Here is a 19476-nt window from a genome sequence, read left to right as displayed (position 1 = left end):
TTAGGATGCAGGCTGTCATTGAACCTAAAACTAGGAATATCCGGGTCATTAAGCAGCAGGAGAGATCAGATTGTACATTATGGAGGATACGAGAAGGCACAAATGACACAAATAAGATTCGCTAGACTAGACTTGACTTGTCTCTCTTATTTGATGTTTTTATTAAGGTAAAGATTTGTGTGAGGTGATGCGATTCTCTTAAAGAAGCACTTCCCGTTTGATTCAGCAGCAGACACGCAGAACGACATGTCTGGTTTCAGCGCTGAGCTAATCGATTATTTGGAGGGTAGAATAACTTTCGAAGAGTTCGACAGAAGGAGAGACGAGCGGAAAGTTGAGGTAAACCAAAAAGTGCGACTAGTAAATTGTATAAATCAAATTAAAGTTCATATGCTGTGGAAGATGGCAGACAAAAAGTGCTGGTTAAACGATGCTCTATCTGAGCAGCTCGACTTAAGAAAAATCATTAGATTGTTGAGTCTGCTCTGGTGACTTTCGTTATTAGTAACTTAAAAAGGTGATGCTTTGTTTTTTCCCCCTCATGACTCACAGACATTAACTGAAGATGTGGAAGATGATGCTCAGCCGTCTACCTCTGCACAGGCACATGGGAAAATCGGTAACATTACTGTTTATCAGTTGCTGTGGATTTAGATTTCATTAATGAACGATTTTCATACAACAAAGCGCTTTCAACTGATGTGTCGCGGAGGAGTTGCCAAGATGGCGGTCTGTGCAGACGAATAGCTTCATGGCTGGGTCGACGTTTTCAGTTTTAATACTTCACCTGTGTATTATTGGATGAGTAAATAATGACACCAAGGCATAGAAGAGACTTAGGTTTTACTATCCCTCAGGTAGTAGTCATATTACAGCAGTTAGTGTCGGAGCTGACTCTCATATCACTCCGCATGGTGCACTATATATACTGCATATGAGACATATTACAACAGTCACCAAGGCTACGTTCACACTGCAGTTGCAAGTGACCTGAATCCGATTTTTTCGCTCATATGTGACCCATATCTGATTTTCTTTTGACAGTGTGAACAGCACAAATTGCATTGAATCTGACATTTTCAAATCAGAATCGGGCCACTTTTATATGTGGTACTGAATCGGATACGTACCTGATTGAATGTGACCCATATCTGAACAGCCAAATCGCATTTAATGCGACTTTGACGTCATTCTGACCCTGCTGCACTGTTTTGTAAAAGAATAGTTAATTGAAAAAAGAAAATAAAGTGTGTCACAGGCCTGTAGAAGGACAGAGTGCCAGCCTTTACGGTTGAAATAGTCTATATGATTTTCTTTGGGTGCAATGATGGGGATGTGACTCCCATCAATCGCCCCAGCACACTGGGGGAGACCCCTCCTCTGTCTGAAGCCTCGCAGCACCTCCTGGACATTTGATATAGTCAGGCATGAGGACCTGGTGCACAGCTTTGCAGAAATCATGCACAACAGCGCAAATGGAGGACTTTGCGATGCCAAACAGGTTGGCTAAGGTGCGGTAACCCGCCCATGTTGATACCCTATATAGCCCCACTGCCACTCACTTTCTCAAGAAGATGGATCTCCTGAACAACGTGTCTCCTCTTGAAACCCGCCACATGCTCCTACGCCGCATCCAAATACTTCTCTGTGCGGATGTTGTGGTTATTGCTCATTAACATCAATTTTCTTTCTCCTTCGTGATGTCACGCACTCACAGATTTGCCGGCTGCCACCACACACTATTTTTAGCATTAAGCCATACAGTCCTGCAGTACTAGTTGCCATTGCCTTGGTCGCTTCCGTAAACACCATTGTGGCGTGGTCTATGGGCGTGATGTCATCAACATGATGTCTCCCCCCCCCGGTTTACACGTCCTACCCTACTAATAATCCCTTTTTTTAAGATTTAAAATGAAGAATTAAGAATTCAACTTTTAACTTCGATTGTATTAATGCCCTTTGAACCACGTTACATGGATGACCCTAAACTACATTTTTTTCAACTAATTTATTTTTGATTTTTTGCTGGAAAACAGCTATAGACACTATAATCAAAAAGTGAAGAATGATTTAAAATACTTGGTTAGCTAACTTGAATTTCTTTCTTTTGATGAAAAATGTTGATGTTAAAGTGACATCACTTAACCAAGCTCTCATGTCTTCTCAGAGGAAGGAGTCAGCCCAGGAGTACACCTGGCCTTTGCTTCCATTCTAGGAGAAACTGTAGAGCATCCATCTTCAGAGGAAGAGGAGAAAGAGGAAGACGAGGATAGCTTGAGCTATGTTGACGATGAACATGATAAGGATTACAATGCAGAGGAGGATGAGGGGGTAAATGTTAAGGCTGAAGAGATGGAGAGAAAGCAGCGAGGCGGGAGAGAAGGGAGAAGAGGTGTGCGGGGTAAGCAGAGAATGGAGGAGACAACAGAGGATGTCACTGTGGGAGATGTTTTCGCACTGGAGATGGAGCTAAACCGAGAAAACAAGAAGTTGATGAAGGTAAGAAGGAGAAGAAATTTCAGTCCCACCTCTCCTCTCCCAATTCTTATTTAGTATATGGCTGTGTATCTGTCCAGGGGCGACGTCATGGTAGCAAGCTGCCTCAGGCGCTTAGGGGCCTGATGGGAGAGGCCAACATCCGCTATGCTAGAGGAGAGAAAGAGGATGCCATCTTGATGTGCATGGAAATCATAAGACAGGGTATGAAACAAGTGCTATGTCCAGAGAACAGCTTTCAAGACTTTGACACAATATCATATTGTAATAATGTCACACTTCTGTTCAGCATGACGAGTTCAAATGATAAATTTCTTGTTTAGCTCCTCTGGCCTATGAGCCCTTCTCCACATTGGCAATGATCTATGAGGATAATGAAGATATGGACAAAGCGCTGCAGTTTGGTCTTATTGCTGCCCACCTTAACCCCTCAGACTGTGATGAGTGGATACGACTGGCTGACATGTCTCTTGAACAGGACAACATCCGACAAGCCGTCATCTGCTACACTAAAGGTCAGTTTGTTGCTGTGTCATCGGGTCCTTCAGCTTTGTTTAGATTTACATTTGCATCTCTTTATTTATTTGAAGGGGGTGGGGGTGAAAGGGTCAAAGCTATTTGAGGATGCAGAAGACCAAGCTTTATATTTAGGATCCTATTCTATCTATCACTCCCCACAGCTCATGACCATAGTGAAAGTTGGAACGTATATCAACTGGTGAATCAATAACTCCAACTCAGCTGTCTCTTCATGAAGATAGATCGGTACATATCTCAAGATACTTAAACTGCTCCACTTGAGGCTTCTATTGTAGGTTTCTGCTTGATGAAGCTATCTTGATCAAATCATCTGCATAAAACAATCTTAATTAGTCTGAATTGAAATACTTCCATCCCCTATGATCTGATCAAGCAGCACACACTGTGTGATTACTGACGCAGGGTGGGTAGGTAGATGGGTTCCGCAAATGGGTTTTTTCAACATCACTGGCTGTCGGATGCATCCCAAACCTGTAGCCAATTAAGTTTGGTCCTTGTGAGTTTGCCCCAGCTCCTTTTACATGCTTCTGTGAATCACTGGGAATGATGAATATATATAAAAGAAAACTGCAGAAACATTAAGGTGATGCAAAAGACTTAAGATATAAAAGAACGTGCTGGAGGCAGATGCAGCAAAATGCCTTAAAATCACTGACTTTCTTTTTTGGTGCTGCTTCCACTTCTACCATCAAATGTGAGATGGTAGCGAGGATGTTGGTGGTGACGTGCAGGATGATCTAGACCAGTGGTCTCCAACCTTTTTAAGCCCAAGATCCCTGACCTCAACCTTGGTGAGAGGCAAGCTCCATCTATTGAAGCGTTGAAAGAAGAGGATTGTAGTTCCAACTTGACGCCTTTTATTGTATTTGAATGACATGAAATGCTGTGGTCCACCGTTCAAATTAGTGCAATAAAGAAAACACTAACTAGCATATCAAACTGGCCATAGCTTCACATCAACACACCAACTTCAATTCTGAGTTATTCAACTTAATTTTTACATAAAAAGAAAAGTAATGTGGAATCTTGTCACTAACTGAGCCAGCAAAGAGGGGAGAAACAAAGGTTACCGCACCATTGGGAGCCATACCAATCATTCCCTTCAGGGTACAGTGACACTTGTAGCTGGAATACACTTCACTCTGGAGTAAAGCAGAGGTTGACATCTGAGCTCTGTGCAGTCCAGACTTACAGTGGTATCGGGGTGATCTCTAAACTCTGCTGGCACTCTGCTTGGGACATCCAAATTCTTTGTAAACCAAAAACTGCTCCAGATCAGAATGATCCTGCTGACAGTAGATTGATGGATCCCATACCAATCAGCCAGGTTCTTCAGTCTAAGGGCAAGGTAGTTCAGATAGAGGAACAGTTCATCCATGGTCTGTAAAGACTGTGTCTGTATGAGATATATGAAATATATATTCTTACATCAGGTGCATACTTCTACAACGCAATATTGAATATTACTGTGAAATGAATGACTGTTTACAGTTATGTGGTAAAATCACAAAAATACATCGTATTAACATACCATAGAAGTACTTTGCTTAGCAAAGTCACTGTCTGCAGTTCTTGCTCTGGTGACTCATCCATCATCTACCGCTTTTCCGGGGGTCGGGTCGCGGAGGCAGCAGCTTGAGCAGAGAAACCCAGACATCCCTGTCCCCGGCCACTTCTTCCATCTCCTCCGGGGAGACCCTGAGGTGTTCCCAGGCCAGCCGAGAGACATAGTCTCTCCAATGTGTCCTGGGTCTTCCCCGGGGTCTCCTCCCAGTGGAACGTGCCCGGAACACCTCACCAGGGAGGTGTCCAGGAGGCTTCCTAACCAGATGCCCGAGCCACCTCATCTGGCTCCTCTCAATGCGGAGGAGCAGCGGTTCTACTCCGAGCCCCTCCCGGATGACTGAGCTTCTCACCCTATCTCTAAGGAAGAGCCCAGACACCCTGCGGAGGAAGCCCATTTCAGCCGCTTGTATTCGCGATCTCGTTCTTTCGGTCACTACCCACACCTGGTGACCATAGGTGAGGGTCGGAACATAGATTGACCGGTAAATCGAGAGCTACTGGCTCAGCTCCTTCTTCACAACGACGGGTCGGTGCAGAGCCCGCAACACTGCAGATGCCACACCGATCTGCCTGCCAATCTCCCGCTCCATTCGTCGCTCACTCGTGAACAAGACCCCGAGATACTTGAACTCCTCCACTTGGGGAAGGATCTCATTCCTGACCCGGAGAGAGCATTCCACCCTTTTCCGGCTGAGGACCATGGTCTCGGATTTGGAGGTGCTGATTATTATCCCAGCCGCTTCACACTCGGCTGCGAACCGCTCCAGTGAGAGCTGAAGTTCACGGCCTGTCGACGCTAGCAGAACCACATCATCCGCAAAAACCAGAGACCCGATTCTGAGGTCGCCAAATCGGTGACAGGGCAGCCAAATATCTATATTGGTTTATAACTACCTCGCAAGATGAGGATGAGGAAGTGAAGAATATGCCGGCAAAATGAAATGACGTTACACCGGAAGTTAGCAAGCTGGCTTATATTTTTATATATTTTATATATATATTCACTGACGTTCCATGCATAAAGCGAATTTGTCCATCCTGTTTGTCATTCTCCGTGCGCGCCAAGTTAAAAATTTTGACTGGTGCAAGACTATGTGCCGCGCCAGGCGGAAATACGTCATTTTGAAGTCACGCCGTGAGCGACTCGGCAACCATCAACAAGCTTCAGATAGAGAAAAAAGAGAGGCGCTTGCAAAACTGAACATTAGCCTTACATCAGCCATAATGTATTTGGGTGATTATTTCTCTATTATTTTCATGATTGACAGGGAACGTTTCAAAGATCTACCAGGCGACCACTGAGCTAGACGGTAAAACTAAAACAGATTAGTCCATACAGCTCCGAGTAAGCAGAGCCCCAAGACTGCAAGAAAATGACATCTGACACAGTCAGGTTGGTCATTATAGGGTTAAACTGACTCGAACCGAGGAAGGAAACTGAGCAGAGACGTAAGAGTGAATGAGCGTAGCCAAAGCGAGCCATGAAAAGGAGGTGAGACTGAAGGCTGATAATTTCATGTCCGCTTCCATTTCAAACGTTTCCAAGCATCACTGCTTACATACTCCCATGTGTGCTTTATGTTGGATTGGTTGTTAGGCAATATATCCACCAGAGGGCACTTTGTTGCCTTCAGACTCACATCCAAGTTATGTCCAATCTCCTCCCAACTGTTCTTTAGGAATTCTCTATGCCCAGGCTATAAGTGTTTGTAGTTCTGTACACATTTGCTCAGCCTCTCTTCAAAAAGTTCAGTTTCATATTTCATAGCAAATGATGTGCTTTGAATGTACAAAAGTCTTTTTTTCCTGACTTTTTCCACAGTGAGTATTTTTATGGTGTCACATAACTTCAGTTAATAAACTCATTTAATTAACCAAAACATGAACATTTCAGTAATTAGAAAGAGTTGATTCATTGATTTTTTTTTTATTTTTTTTTCTAATTGAAAAAAAATTAAATATTCACAAATCAACTAATTTATTTACAGAGATTTGTGAAGGAGAGATGTAATCTTCAACAAACCACATTTAATAGTTTTATGTTTTTTTTCAGTTAAATTTTCTCTTAGTTTTTTTTGAGTTTCTCTTTTGTTTTCTGATATGATTACATTTTAGAGGTTTGGGAGCAAACGCAGTCAGTGTGGGATCTTGAGGGGATAGTAGCAGGTGGGAAGTTGCAGAGAATTATGAAAGACTACAACTCTGCATCCTGGTCTCAACCCTGGGTTGTCATGTTTTTGGATGGCAAATAAATTGGTCCATATTTCTAGAAATTGGAGCCGCTCCTTCCAAAGTGGCATGAATGCCTACCTCCTAATCAGACCAGACTTTGCCTAGAATGATTGCCAATTACCTACATCGTCCATGTTGATGGTTGGACAACCAGCAGTTTAAGGATGACATGCGGCTTAACACGTAGTCACTGGCCAGATTTGAGGTCAAGAGGGAGTCTGACATTGTTTTGGCAAAATTGCACATTGCTGAGTGGGGAAAATCTGTTTGAAACGTGGACAGTTTGATGGTGAACCTGGGGCTTGACTTTTGAACTATGCCTCTTCTTCTTGATCGTTACTCAGCCAGCCTGGGGTCCTGGGTGCTCGGGTTCTGCTGAGGGGCGGCTAACGGGGTTAGCTACGCTAGGTGACTCCACAGTGACTAAAAGGACCTAGCTAGCTATCAGGGGCTTAGAAATATGTGTTTTATTGAATTTGTTACAGTTCCTTAAATCTAAATCCTTAAAGATGTTACGGTGCTTTGAGCTCAATATTTATGTTCATATTTTGATATGCTTTAATCTACAACCCCTTTTTTTGACAGCTATAAAGTATGACCCTACCAATGTGCGCTATCTGTGGGAGCGCTCCAGCCTTCACATGCGTTTGGGAGAGCACAAACAGTGTATGGATGGCTACAGGAAGATCCTGTCTCTGCTCCCACTGGAGGATGGAGAGCACTTCATGCAGCTCTCAAAGGACATGGCTAAGTAAGGGATACACAATGATAGAAAATAGGAAACGGAATCCAAAATTTAGTGTTTTATTTACTCATCCACCCAGGAATTTATCTAATCATTACTCCGATATCCACTCTGTAAAAAGAACAACATCGTAATTATGTTGTAATTATGGGTGCCAATGCCGAAGGCAAAAAGGCACACATTATACTATTGTGCATACTTATTATTCTCCCGTTTCCCTCACGAATTTTAGCGCACAACTAGTCCCGCACGGTTGCTCCATCCTCAACAAAAATTATATCTCTATGTGTCGCTCGATCAGGAAAGTCTTATTCACTCTCATTTTAAAATAAAGAGCCCGGTTGAACAAAGCAGGAGTTGTCACAGCTATTTTATACATGTCACACTATCAAAGAAAAATATTTCACAGGTTTACATCATGGGGGAATTTTTGTTCTGAGTCTGTCTGACTAAAACAAACTGCATCACCGCAGCAGCCTGTCATTCAACTGGACCTCATCTTCTCCCTATGAAGCAACCTAATACACACACACTCAACATCACAACCTGTCTCTCAACCTGTCCACTCATAGGGAGGTCCCTAGGTCTATCTGAGACGTACCTTGCCAAACCAATGGCATCAAGTCTCTCTAATCTAAACAAGACCTTCATAAAAATTACATCAGTGTCTTCAGCAGACCTTTTTGCGATTCCCTGGTTTAAAAAAAATTTTCAATGTAACTTTCATGTTTTCTGAAATATGTTTGTTCACTGGGGCACAACCTGTTCTCCTCTGTGTCTGTCTCTGGCTTACACAGTGCTTCTGTGTGCTTTCCCTTCCTCATTCTGCCTAAAGCAGGCTTAAAGCAAACATTGAACAGGCAAGTTTCACCATACCAAGCCAGTATCTCATATGTCAAACTATCTTTTAGCTTATTTCTGTACCTGAGCTGTTTCATGTTGAATTTCACGTTAGGCAACAAGCAGGTCTCTCGGCGGGCAGTAGCTCAAGTGGCACCCATCAAAGTTTCTTCAGAAATGTTTAGTGTTGTCATGATACCAACATTTAGGTATCGATACCGGTATTTTCATACTTTTCAATACTTTTCCAAATAAAAAGAGAAGACAAAAATGCCATTATTGACTCTATTTTAATATAAAGTAAAATAATATAAATAGGCTAATAGCTAATTGCAATGCAGCTTTAATTTCTTTCCAGAGCTACTTTTGTGGAGAGTGAAGGGGGCTGGCGTTGCTTGCTTTTAGCACTGAATGTGGCTTTTTTTCCATGGGTCCACCCTTGGTCAGACATGTTTTGTAACACAGTTTGCACAGTGGTGCTTCGGTGTTAATGGCTTCACCACGCTCATTTGTTTTAAAGCCAAAGTAATTTCACATAGCATTTTGCGCACCTGGATTATCTACGAGTTGCGGCGTGGCGAGGTTGCAGAAGCTGCCATTCTCAGTGGCGGTAAAAAGAAGGAAAAGAATAATTAGCTCCTTGGTTACTGCCTCGAATTCTATGCTTGGCACACATTTAGTTATGACTGCTTAAACTATGCTTTGTCACGAAATAGAGTTGTAGCAAATGGCAAATGTTTGTCTTTGAAACTACCAACAGATATGAATGTTCCGGTGGCTAATTACAGGACCCAACGTTAACCCAAATGATGGAAATAAATAATAACCGAACTTGTAACAGTTTTGCAAAACACAATCTTATGATGAAATTATATCTCTTGTTTGTTGAGTTAAGACCAAATTATTGTTGTATAAGCCAGTTGCAGCTGGTGAAAAATATTCTTGGTGGGGCTAATGTGATAATACATTTCCCTTTCTTGTCCAGTTTAAGAATTAAAATCAACAGTCAGACAACGACTACAATTTAACAGTAATGATTTTATCTCAAAGCAGGCAACTGTCACTATTCGTTTACTTTGACCCAGATAAGATCAGAAGTGTCCTGTTCTGGTTTTCTCCAATACTCTCCTGAAAGGGTCCGTTGTTTGTTCAGCTTAGTTAGCACTAAGTCATTAATGCATCCACCTAAATTTATGGCACAGGTCTGTGGAAAGAGGGGCTGACAAACTCCCCCAAAATGCTTTCATGGGCAAAAGTTGTTGTAAATTTCTCTTCGTTGATGTAGAAATCCCCCATCTGGTATTTCCACACTGACCATCCCCACAAAAGAATGTTGGAGTCATTTAAAGTCTTAAGTTTGTATTAAATTCCACACTTGAGTTCGCTACACATATGTTTGTTTGTTTTAGGAGTTACTATGAGAGTAATGACCTCCTCTCAGCGCTAAGTGTGATTGACGAAGCTCTGACACGACACCCTTGCTTGGTCAGTGATGACTTCCTCAACATGGCAGCTGAGCTATATATCGCCAACCACCAGTACAAAGAGGCCCTGCAGGTTTGTATGTGTTCTTTGTGCACGATGCTGACTGTTTCTTCATGTCATTAAGAGTGAGAGTAAATGTGTGTTGTTGCCTCAGTTAATGATTTACATTTGTGCCTGGTTTCATAGGTCTTGGTCCAGTTTGCAGGTATTGTCTTGGTTAGAGCTCAATCCATACCAGAAATCTCAACACCATCACAAAAAGAGAGAGTGACAAAGGAGCAAGAGGACAAAAATGAAGAGGACACAAAGTCAAACACCACAGAGGAAATTGCAGCAGAGAACTGTGAGCTGTTGTTTTCAAAGATTTCCATTTTATGACCGAGCTCATAGCAGAGAGAGTGAACCACAGTATTGATGCTGAATGTTATGTATTTAATTTTATTTTATTTTTCATTAAAAGGAAAACTGTAGTAAAGGTGGCTGTAATTCTCAGGACTAATGACCTCCAGCAATCTTACTCCATAATGTAGAATGATTTACTGGCAGTCTGTCTTGACTACATGAAAGATTGTTTTTGATACTGGCAGATAATGGCAGAGCATTTTTGTAAAGTATTACTGGGTTATAACTACGCTTTTGGTCCCACTCTTTACTTTTGTTAACATTACCCTGCAGCAGATTATTGCTGCACCAGAAAACAGGTGTCATCCTTAAATGCTTACTTTCAGCACACCTATAAAAGCCTAAGAATTTGCATACTACTTATTATAGATGAACTTGGGGCGGCTGTAGCTTCGGAGGAAGAGCAGTCGCCCACCAATCGGAAGGTCGGTGGTTCGACTCTGGCTTCCCCAGGATACATGTCAAAGAGTCCTTGAGTCCAGACACTGAACCCCACGTTGCCTCCCAGTGTATCACTGGGGTATGAATGTGTGTGAATGATTAGAAAGCACGTAGTTATATCTTAAGATGTGCTGTATGAGTGTGTGTGAGTGGGGTGAATGCGGCATGTAGTGAAGCTTTGAGTGGTCAGTTAGACTAGAAAAGCGCTATACAAGTACAAGTCCATTTACTTATTAGGACATGAATGATAAAAAAAATCATCTTGTCCTAATCAGGTTTTAAGATTAGGTTAACAACCTCAGAAACACATAACGTAACACATAACTATGTCCTTTTGACAACACATAACATAGGCTATTGCCATTGCTATTACACTTCTTGTCCATTAATTTAGGAAGGCTTGTAAGAAATCACAAGAAAAAACAAGAGCTACACATCATTTTAAGAAATGTTGCTACTTTAAAGCCTTTTCTCTCTTAAAAAGAACATGATTGGAAGTTGCATCTGAACAATCTATCGGACTTCTGGAACTATGTCCTTTTGACAAATCTGTAGTGGGCTTGGATGTTGTTTTTTTTGTTTGTTTTTTTTTACTTTATGACTAATTTTAATTGTATTGTGTGTATCCAGGTGAAATTAAAGATGTACAAGTACCGGATAGTGTCCCAGTGGACCTGAGAGCCAAACTAATTATCTGCTTCATACACCTGCACATCTTCACACCACTGGAGGTAAACAAGATAACCATGATTGCATAGCTGGTGACTATTTAAAGAATAAATAAAAAATTTAACTTTCCAGAAATTAAGCAAAGTTCATACATTTTCGTAGGGCTTAGTGTCCTCACTGATGGAGCAGAGTCCAGAGGAGATTGGTGATCTGTACCTGGATGTAGGTGAAGCCTACCTGGAACAGGGCGAGTACATGTCCGCTCTTCCTCTGCTTTCTGCCCTCGTCATATCTGACAAGTACAACCTAGCTGTTGTGTGGCTGCGTCATGCAGGTAGTTCTTCATTATTAGTGGAAACATACTGTGTTATTTGTGGTGTGAACGTTTTCTGCCTTCTCTCAACATGCTCATGTAGGGTATTGAAACCATTTTTTCAAATAAGTTGACCAATTCTTGTATGTATGGCTTTTGATAGTTTCATAAAACAGAAACCCCTTCCTGTGTAATGCAAAACACCTCGGGAGCAAGACTTAAACTTAACTTCCCATCAGATGAACCAATGCCATGTAAATGTTAAAAAAGAAAACGTGTCTGTTGGAAGATTTAATTAGAAAAGTCTTTTTTTTTTTCTTGGTTTAGTCAAATTGTACATATGTATTTCTTAGCACCAGGGAAATTTAAATTTAGTTTAGACTACAATAGCTTTGAGAGCTCAATGGAGAGCCTAAACAAACATGAAGAAATTGTAAAAATGGAAATAAGTATGATTTTTGCACAGGTTTAAACGTCAAATACCGTTGAGTTAACAGGATGATTACTAGTATACAAATATCCATATTACCTCTCTATTGAAGAGTGTCTTAAGGCTCTGGGCCACATGGAGACGGCAGCAGAGAGCTATACTAAAGTAGTTGAGATGGCACCGCAGCACCTCGAGGCCAGGCTTTCCCTTTCAACACTACAACAGCAGTTGGGGCGCATGGATTGCGCTCTTAAAGCACTGGAGTCCATGTATGACAGTGAAACACTGGCACGGGATTCATCTGCTGCACAGAAGGTGAAAACATATTCTTTGTAAATGTATTTATTAATTTCGGGTCTTTTTTTATGTGATTGATTGACATTTCTGTACTCCAGTTTCACTTGATTATAATGTGATATTTGTTGAAGTAAAAGAGGTGATCAACAATGACCCCCTCTAACATTGCCAGAATTTTAGCAGGAGACAAATCCCATGTGCATATTGACTTCACGGCTGGTCAGTTCTGTATCTTCTTGGCAGCCATCTTTTTGAGGGTGTCAATGTGTCCTCTTTTTCTCCTTTTTAAAAATGAGTTGCTAATAGCTCTCTCACCTCTTTCCCCTTACTCATTTCAGTTTAAGTTTAAGATGCTTGTGTTTTGGGACAGTTTTAACCTCCAGTTGCCAAAATCTTGGTGTCTCACAGCTAACTCCAAGAGGTTCAGTGAATGTCATAAATTGAAATATGTATAGTGTCTTAGTAAAGTTTCCTGTTTTGCTTTATTTCCTTTTGGTTTACACATTATTTTAACGATGGTGCACCCACTACAAAATTAGGCACATCATTTTATGATAATTATTTTCACATAATTTTTGTTTTGTATTACAGAACATTAAATATTGCAGTGTCAGCTTTTTCTGATGTTGTGTAGCTCAACAATTTGTCCTATATTTTTAGGAATTAAAGCTTTTACTGCATCGCTCAACAATGTTAAAAACACAAGGCCAAATGCACGACTACCTGGATGCTATGATTACTATGATCTCGATGCTGCTCAAGGTAACCCCCCCCAAGCACATGGAATGCCTTTTACATAGAGAACTTCTATTGACAATGACAGATTGAAACAAGAAAAAATTTTTAACTGATAATCTTTTTATTTTTTAATGTCTTACATGAATGTTTCCCTGTGTCTTAAGAATATCTCTGTGTATGCATGTGTTATAGGTGGCCATGCAGCGAGCTAAAGTATGTGTGCGTTCTGTAACTCTGTCAGGAGAGAATCACCTGAGGCTGGTGAAGATTGAAAATATGATACCGGAGATCGCTGACCATGAAACTGCCTATCTGGACAACACAGGTGTTTATATATCTATATCTATATATATCTACCTATATATACACTACTGACAAAAAGTTAGGGATATTTGGCAAAATCTATAGAAAATATAAAAAGTTTATGCTATAGTGATATTATATCATGAGAGTAGGGCATTTAAGTAGAAGCATGCACTGGTGATTTTCTCATCTCAAACAATTTATTGCAACAAAAGCCAACAACATTGGTGGGTATACCACAACAAAAAATTTAAATGTCTCTATAACTTGTCATATGCCCTTGAGCATCAATTACAGCTCGACAACGACGTCTCATGCTGTTCACAAGTAGACTCCCACTCTTCTTGGAGGGCAGTCCACAGGTCACTGAGGTTCTGGGGTACAGAGTTACGAGCCTCTACACGGAGACTCAGCTGATCCCATAGGTTTTCTATGGGATTCAGGTCTGGAGAAAGTGCAGGCCACTCCATTTGAGGTACCCCAGTCTCCAGCAGCCATTCCCTAATGATGTGACCTCGATGAGCTGGAGCATTGTTGTCCATGAAGATGAAATTAGGCCTGTGTTGTTCATGCAGGGGCACAATGACTGGATTGATGATGTTATTCAGGTAGTATGGTATTGTACCATTCACAAAGTGTAGGGCAGTTCTGTACTGACTAGACTAAGGGTGGGCGATATGACGATATTAAATCGTGAACTATTGCAACGTGAAGACGATCCGTAACGATCTGCCAAACTGCAGAGATCGTGGGATCGTCTAGGGCACGTTCTATAAATTGCAGTTCTTTGCTGATGCACCGACGCACCAGACGTATTACGTCGTCAACCTGACCGACCAATCACAGCGAATTACGGGCAGTGACGCGCTTTCTTACCCGCCTCCTTGTTTGTGTGTGTAGCAGTAGCCACATGGAGAGCCATGGCTGAAAGCCAATTCCATTAAATGGAATTGGTTTGGATTTTCCACAACTGATCAAGCGCAAACAAATATAATTTGCAAAATCGAGATCATGATTTTATTTAAAAAAAAATCGTGATATGATATTTTTGCCATATCGCCCACCCCTAGACTAGACACACCTTCTCACACTGTAACACCACCATCACCGAAGGCTCGTCTGGTGACAACAGTGGCGGACGCATAGCGCTCCTTAACATCTCCAATATTGTTGGCGGCCATCATTTCTGCTCATTGTGAATCGACTTTCATCAGAGAACAGCACTGAGTGCCATTGGTCCCTTGTCCCCAGCGTAATTGCTCCCTGGACCATGCAAGACGATGACACCTGTGCCTGGTGGTATAGTCGGGTACCCTTGCAGGTTGTCAAGCACACAGACCACACTGATGTAAATGGTTTCAAATGGTCTGATGTAACACTTGGGTGCCTCTCACCTCCCTTAAATGTGCCTGGAGTTGAGTGGCATTCATCATCCGATTCCACAGGGCACCGTTCACATTGAAGCGGTCATTAGTGTGGGATGTGGCCAAAGGAAGTCCACTCCTTTCTGTGACTCTTCCAGTCTCTCTGTATCACTGTTGCAACCTGCTGATGACACTCCAAGCTCAGTGGCAACATCCGACTGAGAACATCCTGTTTGAAGCCTCGCAATGGCGAGGTACTGTTGATCAATTGTTGGGTGTCGTCTTGGTCTCATGATGCCAAAATGTGAACAGCATGATGAGGACTATATACATACCAATTCTAATTGAACCAGGAAATGTATAGGTTGATTCATGGATCAAACACCTGTTGCCGTTAAGCTCCTTGTTGGAGAACAGAAACTTGTGCACAAAGTACTGAAACATTGAATAGTTGAACATGTGCATTCAAAAGTTTACAGAAGGTCACATAAGTTCACCTGTAAATGCATTTTAGGTTCATCCTGAAAATTCCCCCAAAAGCCGAGTATCCCTAACATTGTGAGATAGATTTACAGAAAAATTAATTAAGTGAATAGAATTGAATAATGATCATAAGTCTCTCTAATAAAAAGCCTTGATGAATTATTATTATTATTATTATTACAGAGCTCTTTACAGATCCTTAGGTAGATGGTTAAGAAAGACAATGTTAGAAATTGAAAAATATTTTTCAGAATAACCAGATACGAAATGGCATGATCATCTTTTTGCACAGGTAAAACCAATGTTTTATCTAAAGAGGACTGGTGGCAGCTACTGGTGAGCTGCGTGCTCACGTTGTGTGAGGTGAAACGCTACGAAGAGGCTGAGCTCCTTGTGGAGTCAGCTATGGAGTTTTACTCCTTCTATGACAATAAACCCAGGAGGAAGGAGCTAGAGTTCTTTGGCCTGTCTGCCACCATCCTTGACCACAACTACTACAAGGCGTACAACTACATCAGGTTAACTTTAATGATTTATTGGAGAATATGTCACTTATTCTTTCATGTCTTTTTTTGTTCATAAGAAACTTTTTTTTTCTTTGCAGATTGATGCTTATGGAAAATGTGCATCAGCCACAGCTTTGGAACATTTTCAATCAGGTGTCTATCTCCCTGAGATCTTTGTTGAACTGCTGTTATTTTTTATTTGTGTGTTCATCTCACACAAAGCAAGTCTGGTACATGTTGCAATGCATTGCCAATATGTCTACTGTACAGACTTGGCTTGTTGACTGTTATTTCCTTTGTTCTCACTAGCTGACAATAACCTCCCAACATCAGCGTCACCATCGCTTCTGCCTCCGCCTACTGTTAAAACATCCTGACAACCACGCCTTGTGTGTTCTCTGTGGACACAACGCCATGGTGTCGGGGAGCTTCAAACATGCTCTTGGTGCCTAACACACTAGTACTGCACTGGCTTTTATAAGTATTTTTGTAAACTACAAATTGTTTAGGTATTATTTACATTGTACATGGTGAATTTCTAATTTGTATTTTTTATTTAGGTTTTACACAGACACTTAAGACTACGGAACTTTCGAATAAACTTTGATTGTAACACGCACACAAAGAGAATCCACGTTTCATGATCCTCATCTTTCACTATCCACAAATTTGGATAGTGCATAAAAAAGGATTTGCTAACGTATAACTTGTTTTGTAGACATACTGACATTTGTTTAAACCACTCATACATGTGTAACTGGCTTTTGTTTTGTTTTGCATACAAGCTCGATCACAGTGACAATTAAACTCATGTGTTTTCAGGTCAGTATGTTCAGGCCTTGAAGACTCACCCTGACAGCCCACTGCACAGCCTGTGTGTGGGCCTCACTTTTTTCCATATGGCATCTCAGAAGTATGTAGCCAAAAGACATGCACTGGTGCTGCAGGTACACATTCTATTTTATTTCATTGTTTCAAACAGTATTCTATTATTTTGAAATGTATGTTTGTATCTTCAGGGATTCTCATTCCTCTGGCGGTATGTTGAGCTGCGTGGAGAGTGTCAGGAGAGTATGTACAACTTAGGCCGAGCACTGCACCAGATGGGCCTTACACATTTGGCCATACATTACTACCAAAAGGCACTAACACTCCCTGCACAGAAACTGGAGGTGGGTTCACCAGTCAACATATTCATACCACTTTCTCTTATTCTAAATATTATCTTGACTACAGTGTTGGCACAGTCATACTTACCTTGAATTTAGAAATGCAATTTTCACCTCTATGTTCACGTGATGAGTGTCCCTAGATTAACTCTCTTTCTCACAAGTATGGTAAACAATTTTTCCCCTTTCACTTATCCACCTTTTCACCACCCATTCTTCTCACAGGGCATCACGGATGACCAGGTTGATCTGAGGAGGGAGATTGCCTTTAACTTGTCACTCATCTACCTGGCCAGTAGGAACATGGAGATGGCGCAGCAGCTAATCAGAACACATTGCATAGTTTGAAAATGTACTGACATCATGTTTTCAGGCATTTTTGATGGAAGTATAAGGATGGGTTATAATTCAGTGTTCATTAATAAACCAATACAATAGTAAATGCTGTAATATTTCTTAAAAAAAATACTGAATAAAATCTTAAAGAAATTCTATATTGGAAAAAAAATGTGATCCTTTTATGTTAAACTTTTTTTCATTTCTTATTTTTGAATTATTTTACTAGCGTTGTGTAAAACAGAGCTGAAATTGATTTATGATGGCAGCCCCATTACTCTTGACTGCTGACCAGTCCTGCTTTATGATAATATTAGTACTGCTAAATTAACATATAAAAATCGTAACAAACGAGAGTTAAGGAGGCTACATATTACAATTTTAGAAGTTAATAAATTAAATTCACAAAACTGGGTACTCCGGCTTCCTCCCACCGTCCAAAAACATGCTGTTAGGTTAATTGGTGACTCTAGATTGTCCTCAGGAGTGAGAGTGAGCGTGTGTGGTTGTGTCTCGTTTATCTCTGTGTGGCCTTGTGAGGGACTGGCAATAAATTTACTACAAGCCACACATCTGATGACCTTGGCTACAACATCACCTCGGATGTGTGGAAATTGTATGAAGATAACTGCTGAATCCAAGCAGGCTGCGACTGTGAAGAACAACTCACATTCTGAGTGCATACAGATGTAAAGTATTGTTTTTAGATGAACCACAGGTACATGTTCACTGATTTGCAACTTAGAAGTTGTATGTCCTCTATTTACCTCTAAGCTGCATCTTTCTTTGTGTGCCTGGGTATGAGCAGGACTCAACCAGTTTTATGTCAGTTTGATTTCGAGCAGGCGTTACATTTAACTCCTCTACATTGCTGTTGTTTTTTTTTTTTCAAGTGGCTTTTTACACAATGGCGATAACGTCATGTTGATCACGCTATGCTTGGATCTCCTTGATTTGGAGACATAGGTTATAGCAGCAGACACTACAAGCTGATCATTCTAAATTTCTGACTCATTTAGAAATTTGTATCTAGTTATCTTTGGTTGCAAGACTGTGGCAATAGACTATGAACCTATCTTACTGTTTGATGTAGGACTACCATTTTTGCCACAATCAATGAGAATCCTCACTAATTCTTTCTTGTTAGTGAAGAACACCCACCTGATGACCCCAATGACATGTTGGTCAGCGCTGCTCACTGGTCTATATAGGGATTATAGGGAATTATTCACAGAGTCTGGTCCATTTTTTTAGCACAAGTTTCTTGTGTTTACTTCGAATAAAGGATGAAATACAATAATTAAACATTTTCTTAAAGATAAAATACAGGCAGGAGTATTAAGATTAGTGAACAATTCATTCAACATTTCATTACTACATTTATTGAAATAAGCTATATTAATTTAGATATTAATTTAATAAGTAAATCACAATTTCTTTTTTTGAGAAGTCTTTTTTGTATTTGTTTCAGGGACTGAAGTGTTAGGATTATTTACTAAATCTATCCCTCTCTCATCCCAGCCAGTGTATATTAACTTAATCCCTATGTCACGATTTTACATCTGGGCTGGGTGTGTACATATCCACTTGTTTATATTTAAACCGCTGAAAGAATATTATTGATCTCTGGACTGCCACAGCTGGCTTGGGGGAGAGTGGTCTAGTATGAGCCAGTATGTTGACCCACACACTATTTTTAAATTAGATTATAAAATAATACATATATTAGATTAAATTATTACCCTAATCCTATCCAACTGTTGAGTGTGTTATTTGTTGTTATGTGACCATGAGTTCATGAAGCACCCATTTCTATCTAGCTGTGATGGAGAAAAGGACATGGGAGAAGTAGTAAGTAGTTATTTACATAAGATATAGTTTTGTTTGTCACAGAAACGTTTATGCTTGTCAGTTGAGGACCATTATCAACATTACATGTTGACATTTGTCTGTTTCTGTCTTGGTATCATACAACATATCAACCTCCCAACCCAAAACAAAGGTCACTCGACTTAATCTGTTGTACTGACATCACTTCCACTAACATTGATGTCACTGATTTCCCCATTTCCGACCACAAAGCTGTACTTTTTGACATTCACACCCAACTACACAAAGCCA

At 40.8% G+C, this 19476-nt stretch overlaps 1 protein-coding gene across 2 annotated transcripts; it reads left to right on the top strand.

The window, feature by feature from the left end:
- Nucleotides 1-59: 59 nt before the first annotated feature.
- gtf3c3 (general transcription factor IIIC, polypeptide 3) lies at nt 60-17480 on the top strand. 2 transcript variants are annotated; one of them, XM_072379337.1, is made up of 19 exons: nt 60-339; nt 553-619; nt 2168-2499; nt 2577-2700; nt 2820-3011; nt 7420-7585; nt 9829-9976; nt 10091-10247; nt 11378-11478; nt 11579-11750; nt 12272-12474; nt 13117-13218; nt 13387-13519; nt 15637-15862; nt 15949-16003; nt 16160-16295; nt 16673-16797; nt 16870-17022; nt 17245-17480. In XM_072379337.1, exons 1-19 carry the CDS (start codon nt 247-249, stop codon nt 17365-17367), a joined length of 2808 nt encoding a protein of 935 aa, XP_072235438.1. In that variant the 5' UTR covers nt 60-246; the 3' UTR covers nt 17368-17480. The 2 variants fall into 2 exon arrangements, with proteins under 2 accessions (XP_072235438.1, XP_072235439.1); XM_072379338.1 differs by lacking the exon at nt 17245-17480 and having other exon boundaries at nt 16673-16763; nt 16870-17020.
- Nucleotides 17481-19476: the final 1996 nt, after the last annotated feature.

This window comes from Leuresthes tenuis, unplaced genomic scaffold (assembly GCF_036924035.1).
Source record: "Leuresthes tenuis unplaced genomic scaffold, fLeuTen1.0.hap1 SCAF_1, whole genome shotgun sequence".
Lineage (NCBI taxonomy): Eukaryota > Metazoa > Chordata > Actinopteri > Atheriniformes > Atherinopsidae > Leuresthes > Leuresthes tenuis.
The sequence above is the reverse complement of the archived record's forward strand: the minus strand, read 5'-3'. Positions and strand labels throughout refer to the sequence as shown.

Excerpts from the sequence above, each read along its gene's own strand:
- gtf3c3 (XM_072379337.1), top strand. The coding sequence starts at position 247 with ATGTCTGGTTTCAGCGCTGAGCTAATCGATTATTTGGAGGGTAGAATA. Across the intron at positions 10,248-11,377 it reads GGAAATTGCAGCAGAGAACT|GTGAAATTAAAGATGTACAA; the intron begins GTGAGCTGTTGT and ends GTGTGTATCCAG. Across the intron at positions 12,475-13,116 it reads ATTCATCTGCTGCACAGAAG|GAATTAAAGCTTTTACTGCA; the intron begins GTGAAAACATAT and ends CTATATTTTTAG.